General features: G+C 36.4%; 1 protein-coding gene across 5 annotated transcripts in view; it reads left to right on the top strand.

The window, feature by feature from the left end:
- ZFC3H1 (zinc finger C3H1-type containing) overlaps nt 1-14571 on the top strand; it is a 40659-nt gene extending 26088 nt beyond the window's left edge. For all 5 annotated transcript variants that reach the window (XM_066319177.1, XM_066319176.1, XM_066319175.1 and 2 more), the window contains exons 22-35: nt 411-597; nt 1019-1210; nt 3095-3329; nt 4507-4612; nt 4699-4897; nt 5365-5459; nt 5709-5819; nt 8106-8210; nt 8312-8477; nt 9172-9272; nt 10369-10470; nt 11063-11102; nt 13531-13593; nt 13719-14571. In XM_066319177.1, coding sequence (XP_066175274.1) covers nt 411-597; nt 1019-1210; nt 3095-3329; nt 4507-4612; nt 4699-4897; nt 5365-5459; nt 5709-5819; nt 8106-8210; nt 8312-8477; nt 9172-9272; nt 10369-10470; nt 11063-11102; nt 13531-13593; nt 13719-13856 — 1840 coding nt within the window. In that variant the 3' untranslated portion in view covers nt 13857-14571. The remainder of the gene's footprint in view (nt 1-410; nt 598-1018; nt 1211-3094; nt 3330-4506; nt 4613-4698; nt 4898-5364; nt 5460-5708; nt 5820-8105; nt 8211-8311; nt 8478-9171; nt 9273-10368; nt 10471-11062; nt 11103-13530; nt 13594-13718) is intronic.
- The last annotated feature ends 2385 nt before the right edge of the window (nt 14572-16956 follow it).

The following is a 16956-nucleotide window of genomic DNA, read 5'->3' as shown; positions in this document are numbered from 1 at the left end:
AGGCTTATATTTAATGACTATAGAAAGTAAGTTAAATATTTGACATACATATAACTTACTTTACTACACCTTTAAAATAGCTGCTTAAGTTCTTAAGCCATGTAAATGTCTTTATATCCTTGCAGCTTAAGAACTTTGCTTATAGATCAAGTCTTACCCATCTTCAGTTAATTTGACCTCTTACTTGAATTGGCAGTCTTCATAGAATACTTACTTCTGTGCACTATGATAATTGTACCTGATAACCTCTGAAGAATGAAAACTTGCTGAAGCTTTGAAACCTTCATAGTAAAGGACAACATGTGTAAAAAATGTGACTTTGATTCTAATTAAAAGCATCTGTTTTCATATTTCATACTGTTTAAGTCATAATACCAACATAACTGATATGAGTGCTTTAATTTTTACAGCTCATCATCCGAGTGTTTGGATTCTACTTTAAATGTTTTGGCTCGAGCCCTTGAGAACAACAAAGAAAATCCTGAAATTTGGTGTCATTACCTCAGACTTTTCTCAAAAAGAGGAACCAAGGAGGAGATACAGGAAATGTGTGAAACAGCAGTGGAATATGCTCCTTCTTACCAAATCTGGTGGACAGTAAGTAAAAATTTCGAAGTATGTATGAAATGTTCCTGTAAGTGTGTGTTTTCTGCGGTATAAAAGTCAGCATATGTGACAGTGTCAAATAAAAAAGCGCTGTAGCTTTTTGAAAACTCCAAAGTTGCCAATAAAACTATGGAAGTTCTTGCAGGTTGTCTGTAGAAATCATCAGTTTTCCTCAGGTAGTAGAAGTTACTTAAAATCAATATGTTACATTGAATGCAAAATTTGGGTGTTCTTGTACATACTAAAAGTGGTATCTTTTGAGGTTTAATATGAAAATTTGATGGTAGGACACACAGTTCATAAGATAGCAAAAGACATTATTTGAAGTTTGTGATCTGTATTATTTCTGAGCTATACCCTAGAAGCTTTACTTGTATTGTGATTGTCATTACTCTGATTTATTTCTCTCTAGTTTTTGAATTTGGAGAATTCCTTTGATGGAAAAGACTATGTATGTGGGAGGATGCTACAGTTCCTAATGGAAGTGACAGGAGGAGGAGAAAACCCAAATCTTGTTTCCTTTCAGCTGCTAGAGACGCTCCTCTACAGGGTTCATTTAAGCCTGTTTACAGGAAGACATCAGAATGCTCTTGTTCTGCTGCAGGTAACTTCCAAGTGTTTTCATAGCTTCATCTTTTTATTGTGTGTGACTGTGCTAGTTTGAACTTTAGTGGAACTGTGCCTTCCTTAAGAAGAATTTCTTCAACAACTAGTGGCTTCTGCTTTGAGCTGTGATGCCACTGTAAAAGCTGGATATACCTTTGGGGGTTTTGTTGCCTACTTCTTTTGTGTAGCTAATAGCCTAGACTACAATGTCTCAAAAAATTCCCAGGGAGATACTTCATTTTTTGCTTTCTAGTAAACCACAGATCAGGTTTTTGCAGTGAAAAGCCTGTGAGTATTGCCTCAGGTATTCAAAATTGCTGCAGAAATGATCAAACCAGTAATTCTTGGGAAAGAACATAGTTACCTAATAGTATTGCCCTGCTTTCAAATCTTGAGACTGTTAAATTAGATTTTATTGTTCCTATCAACTCTGAAGTCATTGAGTTATCTCAGGCCAGAACTATGATTGCAGAAGTAATTTAGGTGACTGTTAACTGTTGGGTAAGTGATAAAAGTGATGGCTGAGGGTGAGAAATGGACATCATCCTCCTCCTCCCTCCTCAAGTGGGAGCTCCATCCTTTCAGTTGCAGGTTGTTCCATTCCTGCCACCAGGTGCCACCTGTTGCTTGCTGCAGCCTCTCACTGCAGCACCCTCAGACAGAGTTTGAGAACATCAGGCTTTTGCCTGGCTCCAGTTGGAATGGGAAAGCACAGTGCTGTGCTGGCTTTCCCCAGATGTGTTGAGAAATGTAACTCTGAATGAATAAAAAGGACAGAGCGAGAAAAAACTGTGTCAAATCAACGTGGAAATCCAGTGAGAGAATCCAGGGAGAATAACACTGGTTGGTTACCCTTCCTTTCTGCAAAGCACCGTCACAAAGTCAAACTTTTTTCCCCAGATGATTCTGAAGTGTAGTTCAGAAGAATGGCATGGCAAGATATTATTTAATTGTATTTTAGAGAAATAATTTCAAAGTAACTGCTACTTCAGAGTAAATAGCAGTATGTACTGGAAAACTTGAAAGCTATTCTTTGAAGTATTTTGTGGAGTGAATAAGTGAAATGCTTCTTCACCAACTTCAGAACATGTGTCCTGCTGAATTTTGCATAAATTTGCAAGTATATTCATTCTCTTGAAAAAATGCATTGTTTGATCATACTGTGTTTGTCCAGAAAAATGTTGGCACATCACTAGCCATGAGGTTCTGTTGTGTTTTAGAAGGAATTTGTGTTTAGACTTTTAGTTGCATGTTCTAATTATTTTATTTGGGATCTGCTAGTTTAATTGGACTAGACTATCTTTGCATATGACTAGTAGAAAAATTTGAAATAGTATCCTTGTTCTCAGTAAGGTTTCCAAAACATTTTTAAAAACATGTCTGGAGATGGTGGCCCTTTCAGTAGACTTGAATAGGTGTAACTTAGTAGTTTTATAACTAGAATTCAATAAATAAAAACCCCAAACCAAACAACCCTAAATGCAGAAAACCTAGTAGGATATATATTAAGTTGAATCCAGGTTGTAGATGAGTTGTATATAGAGCTACTGTATTACTTCCATGGAACTGGAAGTAATAGGAGAATAAAGCAGGAAAATGGAATCAACACATGTTTAGGAGATGCATGTTTTCAAAGTGTCTCTCTCTTTTTGCAATAAGTCTTCTACAGTTTTACTGAACCTTTTACTAGAAACTGCAGAGTTTGAATAGCCACGCATTCACGTAAGGTGAATATGATCCTGATTTACATAGAGAATTACTTCCTGTCTTCTCTCTGGAAAAGGTTTCAGAATATTAAAACCCTACTCTACCTGTTTTCTTTTCCCATTCTTAAATCTTGAAGACTTTGTGGTTGAAATGTAATTTCTTTTAACCTTTACAGAATGCTTTAAAATCAGCAAATGAAAAGATATCAGAACACCTTACTGCAAGTGACCGTTGCTTGGCGTGGCTGGCTTACATACATCTAATTGAATTTGGTGTTCTCCCAGTCAAGTTCTATGATCCAGCTAATGTCAGTCCTTCAAGGATTGTGCACAAAGAGCCATTTTTAATACCGTGGCAGACAGTTCAAGATGTGAAGACTGATCCTGATACACTTCTAGCTATGTTTGAAGGTAAGATTAAGGTGGTGAATATTTAATACATTCTTCACACGTTGTAATTCAAGAAGTATTATTCAACTTTGGAATTTCAAGGCAGTGCTGATGACTGCTAACCCATTGAATTAATCCAGTGAATATTGCCTTTTGATTTGAACAGAATAGGAAATCCACATTCTTGGGTGCTTAACCAATACACTGAGTTTTTCATCTTTGGTTTCAATCCACAGCTTTATCTTGGCAGAATATGGTAGTTCAGAGAAACAGTCACAAGCCACTGGTTGGTCTTCAAGATTTCTAGTTTTCTTGGGCTTTTGCAAGCACAAAGCCAGGCTTCGGCTGTCACTCCTTCTTAGCATTTCTCGCTTCGGTAGGGATGTGTTCTTTGGAAAGTTACTTTCCTGGAATATTAGTGTATTTCCTTAAAAGGGCCCAAGCAATGCATATGTATATCTTAATTTAAGTAAATAGAATACATTTAGTTTTAAGTAAATAGAATACATTTTTTAAAATGTAAAATGAAGATATTAGGAGAAATTGAGTCTTTAGCTTATGGTGGTGCTGCCAGAGATATACTTCATAGTAGCAGAGAAATGCTGTTATATTGTATTTATAAATGTCAGTATTTAGTGGTTAGCTAGCAGCAGTATTGAGTTGCCCCTGAGAAAATACCTATGCTGCTGGTGGTAAGGCAGTGTTGAAATTCTTAAGGATCAATGGAGTAGCCCAGTTGTGTGAGTGAAAGCAGTCTAGCTATAGTAATGGGGTGTTCATTGTTGGGTGACTTTTTATTATGCTGAGGAGAAAAATATTATCTTATGTGAGCTTTTGCTTCAATAGCTTTCAGCAGCTATTTTCAGCTGAAAATCCTGGAATGTGATTTTAAATCTAGGGATATGGTTCTGTCTGTAACACTGCTTTAATGTTTCATTGGTAAGATGTTGCCTGTTTTTAAAATGAGTAAGAGATGAAACTGAAAGATTTGACTTTGTACTGTGGTGATAAGTAAAGGGAGCTTTTCCAAAGATGATCACATATTTCTAATAATTTACAAAAACAGCACATGCAGAAATATCTTTTCATGCATATGTATTTTCATCATGTCCAAGGAGATACTTTATCATCTTAAGGCTTCACATAACTTTGACACTGTTTGAGGTGTAAAGGCTTCGTTTTTACTTTTGTTTTGAAGATGCAGTCAAAACATGTACTGATGAAAGCCTTGAGGCTGACAAAAGAATAGCTATCAGCTTTCCTCTCTACAGAAACATGATAGCTTTGCTGAAACTTCTTGAAAGGTAAGTTGTTTCAAGACGTTCTTAACTGGAGTACTCAACTATTTTCTTTTATTTTTATTAAACTTGACTTGCACTTTTGTTTTAAGGTGGGAGTCTGCAGCAGAACTTTGTAGATCTTTGTTGGAGCTCTGCCCTAACAACTGTCAGCTCTTGGAGAGTTTGGCCACCTTGTATTTGCAGATGGAGCAGAGCGAAAATGCCCACAAGGTGTGGATTGGAGCTTTTGAGAAGAACCCTCAGAATGCAGAAATTTTTTATCGGTTGTGTAAATTTCTTGTTTCACAGGTAATATTCTGCTTCAAAACTTACTTGCTGGTCTGCTAGCCGCAAAGTTTGGGGTTAGTGTGTTGTTTAAAATTCTTACCAAATTTATTCAATTTAGTCATATTTTTGTAGTATCTAGTACGCTTTCCTATAAATAGGAAAAGTACAATTGGCAAGAAGAGTGACATAAGAGATAATCTTAGCAATTACATAAAATCATAGATTTATAATTTGGGTTGTTCTAATTCAGTGTCAATAATATCCTTAATCAAAAATAACGAAGTAAAAGTATGACCTGTAATATTCTTCTTTCTACTCCTAACTGCCTCATTTAAACTTCATTCATGAGAGAATGAAGACAATGGAGCATTGCAGAGATAGACACACCACTTGTTATTTATTTTGCTTAAATTAGTCTCACTGTATTCAGATTGATGTTTGATTTTAATATTTTTCATTTCTTAAAAAAACCCCAAACAACAAAACAGGATAGGTCAAGCAGTATTCTTCCACTGTTGCGAGATTTTCTGGCAGCTTTCTTTGAGACTACATGCCAACAGCATGGTCCCATGGATCTCTTAAGGTATGTTGAAATGATTTTTTCAAATTTACATTTTGGCAGTTCTGATATTTTCTTGAATTACGTGATAATCTAGAACTTCTAAATTTAAACTGTTTTTGCCATGGCATGTTTTGCCAAAACTTCAGTGAATGGTGATTTTTTATAAGATAAACACTTGTTTTTGCATAGACACTAATTTATAAAGCCATGAACTTCTAAAAATGAAACAGCAAGCAGGTTGAATGTCTGGATTCTTTTCTTCTCTTGTAGATATCTCTTGAATTTTCCAATGCCCATTGACTTTACATCACCTCTCTATAAAGAACATCTTACAGATGATGTTGTTAACCAGCAAATCCCGTATCTGTGGCAGATCTACTGGTGAGATTTTCCCAGGAATTTTTGAGAAACAGCTATTGTGTCTGAGTAAATTGCATTTTCCAAAGCAGAGTATTCATTACTTGCCTAAGGGTGTATCACTTTGGATTCTCTGAATAAATGATTGGTCAGTCCTTAGAGGACCTACTGGCCCTGCTGCACAATGGAGATAATTCTATGAAACTGAGTTGCATGTCAGCTTAAATTTTTCCACTTGAGAAATCTTTCAGAAATTCTGACCTGTGGAAATGATAATAGGTATGTTCATATCAAAATGTTTTTGTTTGTTTGTTTTACTTTTGTTTTAGGTTGCTGCTATATTATTAGTGTTTTTCTTTCTCTTGGCTTTTGGTTGTTTCCCTTTTATAATGGTTTTACTTTACAAAAGTTTCCGTTCTGTTTAGTCCTGGTCTCCTCAGCTCCTTGACTCATTGTTTCAGCTGTTCGTGGAGGAGCTTCACAGCAAAGTAATGCAGGAGAGTGACCTATTCCTCTGCAAGAGGTTGTAAGGGAACATGTCTTTGTCATGTGTACACAATCTTTTGTTTTTTGCATCTTTCTATTTCTTCCATCATTCCTTTTGATAGCAGCAGTGTACAGGATTGCCAGAACACCACATGATTAGTTATCTGTAACTTACACTAGTTACTTAACTGTGGTTACTGAGGTGCTTTAGGCTGTTTAAGAAGTTTATTATGTCATAGTCTGTATTTGACAGTCTTCACAAGTAGCTGTTTGGCTTCTCAGATGATTAAAAGGGCAAGGATGATATTGCTTCACATACTGAGTGAGGAATCCTCAGAACTTCTTCTGTTGTGTTGCTTATTGTTTTTAATTAGTTGACAACTTACAGGTAAAATGTATGGTTCTAAAGAAAATTTGATCTAAACCGTATATAAAGATTTTCTTTATGGGGTGAGTCTTTTTTTTTTTATTTGGCATTTTCTATTACTACCAACTAAAATGCTTTTAAATTTTTTTAAAAAGAAGTATGTCTTGACAAGCTCAATTTTGGATTTGGCACTTACACAGTAGAAGTATTATTACTAAGACACATGAGGTCACTATTCAGTCATAAAAGTACCCTGACATAAGCTCAGATTCTCCTGTATTTTAGCATTTGCTTCTAAGAGGGAAAATAAGTGTTCTTGGAAGAAGTACCTAAATTACTTTCAGAGCTAATAATTGAGTGTTTCTCTGTTGGAGTTTTGCTGCAGTATCTAGGTGTCTGGGCCTGTGTATCTGTATTTCCTTTCGTCAGACCTGGAGGAAAAAAGACATAAAAATTCGCTTTTACCAGTTGAAAATAGATTGAAATGAGCAAAGCCTTAAGGGTCTTGTGTTTTACTCGGAAAGATAATTTGTGTGCACACCTGTATATTTGCACACAAATGTATATATACACTATATTATAGAGAGTAGCAAATAGGTGATATAGTTCATAATTCCTGGGAAAAGCAGAAGTAGAATCAGCATCTGATTTTGTGACTTTAGTCAGGAGGGTTCTGTAGCAAGGTCAGCCCTAGCTTACTTTATATATTTCTGGATACTCCTTTATGAGGTTGTTAGAGTCTCAGCCCTGCCCCCCATTACTTGTTGAATGTCTTACCTTATTTTCATTGTTACATTACACTTTGAAATAAGGAGTTGTCACTGTGTCCTAATCTAAGAATGTGTCTGCTCCTGTCTTCGAGGTCTTGTGTGTTGGTCCAGCTGTATGTTTCTTTGAGAAGCTGTTGAACAAAATTAAGTGGGGGGGGGTTTGACCTTTCTTATCAGTTTTTATTTTCCTCTGACACAATCAGTATGTTTCTACCTCAGACCTTTGTTCCACCCCAGATATTTGTTTCAAAATACTAACTTTGTTGCCAGACATTGATACTATTTCTCAAGTGGCTTTAATTGGACTTTAAAATGTATTGTTCTGGAACTTTCCAAATGGAAACTCAAGACTTGTCTCCATTCTGTAGCAATTACAGCATTCTTATTAGAAGGATTAGTAGGGGATACTTTAGGACCCTAGAAGACAGTTTGTAATGCTTAATTTATTTTTAAGGGTTGCATTTTAAACTTCATGGTAATTTTATTATTCCTTGTTAGCTGCTTTTGAGACATACCCATTCTAATAAATTGACTGATAAATCAGTCCATGATACTGTTAAACTGAAAACAACTGGGTTTTTTCCTTGCATCTGAGAATGGGAAATTCTTAATTGTGTCTTACTCTTAATGTGTAATTACATACGGTGTTCATGACAAACAACAGTTTTTATCTTCTTATATAAACAGTTTGTGCCAGTCTCTTCACGCAAGTGTTGGTGAAGCACTGGATGCTTACGAAGCAGCTCTGGGGGCAGTGATGCAGCAGGAAACTGTTCAGAACATTTGGTTGGAGTAAGTTCTTAAGGGAAGAAAGTTAATTAATCTCAACTAGTGAGTGAACACTACCAGAACCATCTTTTTTCTTTTCTTTTTTTTTTTTTTTTTCCTTCCAGTTACCTTGTTTTTCTCAATAGCAAAGTTGTTGAATCCACCAACAAAGTTCAAGAATTCAAGCTTTTTACTGATCTAGTGAACAGATGTCTGGTGACAGTCCCCACACGATACCCAATTCCATTTAGTACTGCTGATTATTGGACCAATTACGAGTTTCATAATAAGGTAAAAATGTGTCTGTGGACAGTTTTAGTTAAACAAAGAGGCTGATGACCTGTTAGCAGGTACCTGTAATTTATTTGTTCAAGTATAGCACCAGTATATGAACATATATTGAGTATATGAACAGTATATTGAGAGCTAGAAAAAGAAGGAAGTATCTGAGTATAAATAGTGTTTTGAGCAGAAGCGTATCTAGCCGTGACCCTTTCAAATAAAGGTCTTGTAATGCAAAGAGAAACTTTATGGGATGGTAATGAAAAATTATTTTTTCTAGAGAAAATAGTTAAGGGAAGGAAGATACAGTTACACAAGAGAGGTCTTCAGAATTGTGCTACTGGTGGATGGAAACAGTTTTGATCATAGAAATTATTATGGTTGAGAAACAGAAGAAATAAAGTAGGAAAAAGTTGAGCACTTACACAGACAGAATAAAGCTTATAGAAATTAGGATCCCATTTTGCTAACAAACAGTGCTTTTATCTTTATACACTGAATGCAAGCTAGAAGGACTAAAATAGGTGGTGCTAGCAGCTTAACACTAAATTCATACTACACAAATCAATTTCTGTACCCTTGAGGGATAAGGTCTGAAGGTGGCAACTCATTTTAGTCATAGTGTTCATAGTTTGTCATGCCATTATTCTTAGCAAAAGAAGACCTATAAAGTGGATTAATGTTTATAATTCAAATTCTACAGGTAATTCTTTTTTATTTGAGCTGCATTCCAAAATCTCAGCATTCCAAAACCTTGGAACGGTTTTGTTCTACCATGCCTACTAATCCTGGACTTGCACTGAGGTATGTAAAAGCAGTTTTAATTAAGGCAGACAGTTAATATAACTATTGTTTTTTGTGCAAGATATACATGATTTACTTTCTACTACAGAAGTAAAACTATTCCTCTGTTACTTCATGTTGCTTGAGGCACACTGTACCTTCTGACGTCATCTCAGTCTTAGATTTGACAGTGTTCTGTTCTATCTAAAGGCAGTTTGTAATTATACAGAAATTAACTCTGCATTGTGCATGCTGACGACAAATGGTCAAAATTTCAAGTGGGTAGAGAAATGTCAGATACATATTAAAATCTTGTTGTTACTTGATCTATTACAAGTATAGTTTGAGAACAAATAAAAAGGGATATACCAGTCTAGAACAGTGCTAGCTTAAGGCTAACTTGACATCTATTTGGTAATGATAAAACATAATTTAAACATATTAAACATATCACTGGCTCTTTCTTGAACAGTATTTTGAAATGTGCTCTGCTGGGATTAGAGTCTGTGTTTTACTTTGTTCAGGTGCACTGAATGCATGAATATTTGAGTAATATTGAAAAGTCCTGAAACGCTGTTCATCATCAATAGTGACCCCAGAGAACTCAAAGCAAGGCTCATGTGTGGTGGTGGGCATGGGGAGAGTGTGACACACCTGCCTTTGGCACATGAAGTTGAATGGGTTCATTTTAAACCAAGTTGCAATTCTGTCTAGATGGAACTTGCAGCTCCCTCAGACACTGCTGATAATGCATGAGATGGGTGAGGAGAACTGACTGAACAGTATCCCTAGCCCCATTACTATAAAACTAATTTGTCTCTTTTCAAATGTGCAGTTACCTTGGTGCATGCTAAAAGTGAATCCACTTGTAAAATACCAAGATCATGTTTTCTCTCTGATTTCACACTTAGTTATTCTCTGAAAGTGTATCTTAACTTGTTGTTCTGAGAGCACGATCAAATCGAGATTGTATATGGTGTCTTGGGCTTTTTCCTACTTGCAGCTCTTGACTCAGATTAGGTATAATATATTTTGTGTAATGTGTTTGTGTCTTTGGGTAGCTTTTCTGTTCCAAGTGATTAGAGCAGTGTTCCTTTCTCATGAATGCCTTTTACAGACTGCTTCTGCGATACTGGGAGGAGAGCAATGTTCAGATTTTGAAACTGCAAGCCAAGATGTTTACATATAATATCCCAACATGCCTGGCCATCTGGAAAATGTAATGCAACAGTCATACATCTGTTTTCATAGCTATTGCTTTTGTTTGTAAGGTTTACTTCACAAAGGTAAATCTGAAATGTCCTTCCAATTGGGCTTGTACTGGAAGCTTCTCGTTCATCAGCTTCTTATTTAGAGAGTAACTGTTCGTTACAGCAGACAGAGATACTGTCGCTTTAAAATAGGAAATGAAATTTCCCTCTTGGGGAAACTTCAGTGAATGGCTATTATGCAGATAAATATAAATGATGTATTTACAAGTTGCCTTTTTAAATTCAACTATTGACTTCTGTCTCCCCCTCTCTACCCCTCCCCTTTATATATCACAATAGCAGTATTCTCCATTACCCAGTGATGCTGAACTGATCTTTTTCTTCAGTGTTTGTTCATAATGGGGAACCACTGAAATGTCTTGCTCATGTAAGGTTGTTTTTAAAAAATGGCTATTTTTATCTTTTCACAATAGATTAACCTCATTGGAAGCTAGTTTCTTCACAAGGAATTAGTAATTCCATTCCACAGTCAGTATTCTGCCATTAATGGCATTTAAAATAATTCAAGAATAAATGTTTTTATATATTTCTTTCCCTCAGAGCCATTGCTGCCGAATGCTTTCTAATGGGACAAAGAGAAGTAAGTCATCACAGTATACTAAAATGAGTAATTATGAAATTCTGTAAAACTTCTCATACCTTGGCTTTATCAAAAGCAATGGTAATCTTGTAAATCCAAGATTTCTAGTTAGTTGAAATACTCTAGTTTATAAACACATGTGCCTCTAGTGTGAGAATTGTTTTTGACAGTTGAGGTAGAGTGGATTATATAATGAGTGCATGCTCTTTCTGTGTACCTTTCCCCATACTGGGAAGGTGTATTCTTCTCCTTTTTTTTTTTTTTTACTTGGAGGAGATTGTTGTTTTTAAGTTCTAGCAGAGGGAGGCAAGACTCGTGCTGGAAAGATGCTAATGACTACCTTTACAAGTGGACAAGAGAGCTGGAGAGAAACTTCTTGCAAGGGCATGTCATACTAGGACAAGAGAGAATAGCTTCAAACTGAAAGGAGGTATAGATTGGATATTAGGAAAAACAACTGTACTGTGAGGTGGTGAGACATGAACAGGTTGCCCAGAGAAGTTGTAGGTCCCTTCCAGGGATGAGGTTTCTAGGCCATACTGGGTGGGGTTTTGAGCAGCCTGGTTCAGTTTAGTGGAAGATGTCTCTGCCCATGACAGGGGGTTTGTTACCTAGATGATCTATAAGGTCCCTTCCAACCCAAGCCATTCTTTGATTCTGTGAAGTAGTTGGAAGGGTGGGTCTGCCAAACTAGTGTATGGAAAGAGTTTTCATAGTTTCTGACCACAAGTAAGATTCCAGTTCCTTTTTTCCAAAATTTTTTTTTCCAAAAATATTAGGTTTACTTATTAGTACTTAGGGTAGGGAAATATCACTCTATGTACAAACACAGAAGAGGCTTTTCTGGCACAGCAACTGCATCACTTTCCAAACAGCATGATCTTCCTGGTATTGTTGCTGTCACCTTCAAAATACTCTTCTACCTGTGAAAAGATGCTGTGTATTTGAGGGTGAGGGCTGTCATGAGGCCCTGGTTTTGTGACTAATCACTTGCTTGTGGTATTTGAGCTACTCTTCTGCTATATCTGGTTTTGTGTGTCATCTGCAGTGACTTACTCTTAGTATCCTTTTTTTGTCAGTGGTCTTTCCTCTGAATCAATATTAAAGCTTTAACTGATCCAGAAAGGGTAGCATGACTGTTGTTAGACATATGAAGTGTTTTCTTTCCTTTTTTTTATGGTCTCCTAGAATGTTTAAAAAGAACATCCCTTAAGCAGAGTTACTTGGTTTGTTAGATCAAATAGCTCAAAGTCAGGAGATATCAAAGGCTGGATTGCGTATTCCACCTTAATTCTGTCTCTGTGTCGATGGTTTGGTGTAATCTTGTAATTAGTCACAGATCCCTGCTTCAGTCATTGTATTAGATGGACTACATCCTAAGACACTGCCTATAGTAAGGCTGGTGACTGAAAAGAACTCTGATTTGTTTGGTTAGAAAAATATATGTCAAATGCATAAAAAAGAGGGTGCTTAAAGAAAATTAACAAATTCAAATGAAGGCATATGTGAAACATTGTAGCTGGATTACACCCAGAAGAAATCTTGTGGTTTTCTTCTGCAACCACCTCACTAATTATATGGTATGTGGTAAAATCATTTGAAGTAGTTACACACAGTGCGGAGAAGTCTCACATGCTATTGTAGGGGTCTCGGTCTGGGATGTAGTGAGCACCTAAAACTGTTTACACAAATCAGGGATTGTTCCAGATAACTGGATTTTATAGTAAACAAGGAGGATATTTGTTTAAAATTGAATTGTGATTCAGATTCTGGACTTCCTGTTCCTGGAGAACCTGTCATTTATTTCCTTAAGAGGTAAAGGTTTGTTAAAAGAATATAGAAATGAGTAGTGGTATTTAAAATGCCAGCAAATACCTCCCCTAGTGACTCTGAAGCTGGGACTTAAGAGACCAGTAGTTGCAGGACACATGAGTAGGTACTAGTATTAAATATTTTGGTCCTCTATTTTGAACCATAAAATGGTAAAACCATTTTTTTGAGAGTTGCAAAGACTCATACTGATTGTTAAAGCATAGATAGACAGATAGATGCTGAAGGAAAAAAGCCCATGAAACAGTTATTTTCATTGCAGGATTGTGATGATATGCAATAAACAAGACTTGAGACTACATATTGTGTGGTGAAAGAAATACTCAGTAAGCTGCTTCCTTCCCTGAATGTGTTCCATCCTGTGCAATGAATGAGGCAAGAATCTTGTGAAGAAAAGTAGCAGGTCCTCATGTAACTAATCATGTTCATACAAGGGTCAGAATTAAGGTCAGACATAAACTTGCCTTTGCTTTTAGTAACAGTTTAATACTTGACTTCAAAACTATTTTAAAAATTGCAAGAGATCTTTGTGCTTCACATAATTCATTTTGAGTGCATGAAATCGTGCTGACTTTTAATACTTGCCTTTATTTTACAGGTCCATCATTTATATCAGAGAGCCCTTCAGAAGTTACCTCTATGTGCAACACTGTGGAAAGATGTAATGTTTTCTCCTTATGATTAAGTTTGAGGTTTCATATAAATTCTCTGCATATCCCATATCCATAGATGTGGTGATGCTCAGGCTCTGGCTAAATCTTATATCTGCTTCCCCATCTCTTTCAGCAACTCTTGTTTGAAGCATCAGGAGGAGGTAAAACTGATAACCTGAGAAAACTAGTTTCCAAGTGCCAAGAGGTTGGAGTCAGCCTAGATGAGCTTTTAAATTTAAACACTTACAGAACAGAAAACAAGAATCACTGAACGCTGGTATGGTCAGCCATAAGTCCTATAAAATGCCAAAATCAGTTGAATGGTTCTTCAGGCTGATCCATGCCCTAAGATCTATGTAAGGCAGATGAGTATTGCTGAGCATATCAAGTCTCCAGTCTACTTTCCTTGAACCTGGAAACAATTAACATGACCTTCTTCTGGAAACATGAACTCCCTGTCTGGCCTTGCTTCTGGGCCCTGCCAGATTCTCATAACATCATCTACGTAAGTATAGTTAAACAAAATGACAGACTTTATTTTTTTATGTTTTCTTTTTATTTACTGTTTTCTTTGTTTTGCTGTTCCTGATTCACTTGACACTCTCGCTGATGCCTGAGAGATATGTGTTTGGGATTAATTTACTGGGCTGTGTTTACAGTAAAAAGCAACTAGTCCATTTTGGGTTTTTCCTTTTTTAAACCTTTTTTGAGACTTTTTCATTACAGGATTTAAAACAAAAGCAGCCGCTCTTAAGGAAAGTGTAACTGCCGTGGCCACAAGTATGCTTCTTGCACTTGAAGGCTCTAAGAGGGTTGCTTACTGCCCTTTTCTGCATTGGACTCATGGCAGAGACTATTAAACTTGAAGATTAAAGAAACTTTTGCAAATGCCAGTGCATCAGAACCTAAGAGTGGTCAATTATGTGCAATTTTTTGTAAAGAAATTTTAATTTATAATAAAGTTTAACAGTTTAAAGAAAGATAAATATTATCTCTTTTGTTTTGGTACTACTTTGGGCTATTACAGGTTTTTTTACAGAGGTATTTTCAGTACAAACTGACCTTTAAAAAAATCGTTGTCTTTTGTTATTTTGATCAAGAGATAAGCAAACACTGTTGAGCTGCCTGTTGTGGATATAGAATAACTGTCCCGTTGGGGTTTTCTTCATCCCCTTGCCTCAGGTACACAGTTGTTTGTCCCATAACTACTCTTCCTATCAGTACTACCACTTCAGTAAAGGAAAATGTATTTTATATTTTCTTTTTTGACCTAAGTGAAATGAGGCCCACTTTCCAAAGTTGCTACGTGTACGCTGTAGAAAGAGATGAAATAGGTGCCAAGTCATATCAAAAGGTGGCTCAAGTACCCGTCACATTGCAGGTGTTTCATTAAGATGCCAGTAAATGAATAGTCTTCATGGTAGAGAGTGAGGCAAACTAGTCTGACAAATGGCTTCCAGTAACTTTCAAACTTCTTGCTTTATTTGAAGCTAAGCATGAAGCAGCTCTCTTAAAGAAGGAAAAAGTGGGAAATACTGGTTTTTATGCAGGGGAAGGGAGAGTGTTTCTGCATTCTAAACAATTCATACTTAATTTTATAATTCATGCTTAAATGTAAAATTTCAAGTACGTACTTTAATGGCCAGGTTTAACTGCAGACTACATAATCAGTATTGGAAAACTGACTCAAACCTGTTCTTTACTGGAGTAGGTTATGTCATGTGACACACATTACACAAGTGCAGTATTTAATTTTTCTATTAAAACCCCCCTTGAGTTTGATGAATGCTGTCTTCCATAGATTAGCCAAATATTTTTTCATAGTTTTTTCTTCAAAATTTTCCAGATAAGCAGTTGATACTTTTCTGCAGAACTGGTTTTTTTTAGTGGAATACCATTTTACCTATTCTGCTATCAAAAATGGAAAAGCTGTCAAGGGATAGAGCACTTGTTATGCTGCCGTGTACAATACCTTACTCTTGTATTGCACGTAGAGCTGTTCTTGGTGACCTTTCTTGCCTTGCTGTACAGTGACTTTATAGCAAAAGACCTTTATAAAGGAGACATTAGGCTTTAATTTTCATCAGGGATTAATCATGTATACTCTGTTTTAATGGCTTCTAAGCATACTTGGAGATAGTGAAGGGGGAAGCAGAGGCTTTCTGATTTCCATTGGCCTTAATCCATATTGTTCTGATTAAAATACTCATGGTTTATGCATGTGGCCTTTTGACCCAATCTTGCTTGATGTATATGTATAAAAGTGCTGATCATAATAGGAATTGTTAATTTAGCAACTGAAATGAAAAAGTATGAAGAAGCTGTATGGTCTTTAGAGCAGCACAATTATTTTTTTTTCATATTAGAAAGAAGAAAAATGCACTGCTGGGTAATGTAGAAGTTCCAGGAAGGAGTTAGTGCTTCCACAGGCCTGCCTATAGCATGGACTCCTCTCCAGGTTCTCATATTCTAGTAAGAGGGCTTTCTGTTCCAGAAATGAGGGGATTTCTAGCTGTCATTTGCAAAACTTCATTGATTATTTATCAGGAAGCCTTAAATTTACCAAGGGTATTAATTTAATCTACATACTGGTTTTTCAAATTTGTGATCTTTCCTAAGAACTTCTGTTCTACAAGCAGTGGTGGTGACGAACTGCGAATAAAAGGCTAATTCCAGTAATTCAAGCAAACTACTAAAGCTGCTTAAGAGGAAAAATAAGGGGAAAGCACAGTAATTTATTCCATAAAGTTATGCTGCTACTTGTTCCATGCTCAGAACAGCTACTTTATGAAGGATGGTTTTATTATTTGGTCTTTATTTCCACAGAGACTTAAACTAAAGTCTAGATCTTTAATAGTACTGCACCGCATTACTCCCACTACAGTATTTTTCATTTCCTGGCTCTTGCAAAGGCACACCAGCATGAGCAAAACATTCAGCTGTGTTTATTAGGATGAATAAATGGAAATCAGTATTTGTTTTGTTTATCTTCATGTAGGTCTACATTGAATCTACTAATCTCATTCAGTGTTGGTTGTTTTAGTGCTTGCTAGCTCTGGTGGGACAGCTAGTGCTCTTACATTCACCTGTGGCAAAGGCCATTGTCCATGTCCTGTACTCCATGTCTGGCTTCCCAGTTCAAAAGAGGCATGGAGTTACTGAAGAAAGCCCACTGAGTGGCCACACAGATAAATGGATGAACATCCCACATCTATGGAAAGGCTGCAAGAGGTGGGACTTCTCAACCTGAAGAAATCTCAGGGGAAGAGCTTCTCAATGTGTACGAAAGGAGGATGAAAGAGCCAAGCTGTTGAGCTCCTAGTGGTGCCCAATGGCAGGGCTAAAACTATTTGGTATAAGCTGAAATTTGA

This window comes from Sylvia atricapilla, chromosome 5, assembly GCF_009819655.1.
Source record: "Sylvia atricapilla isolate bSylAtr1 chromosome 5, bSylAtr1.pri, whole genome shotgun sequence".
Lineage (NCBI taxonomy): Eukaryota > Metazoa > Chordata > Aves > Passeriformes > Sylviidae > Sylvia > Sylvia atricapilla.
This window is presented reverse-complemented; position numbering and strand designations above follow the sequence as displayed.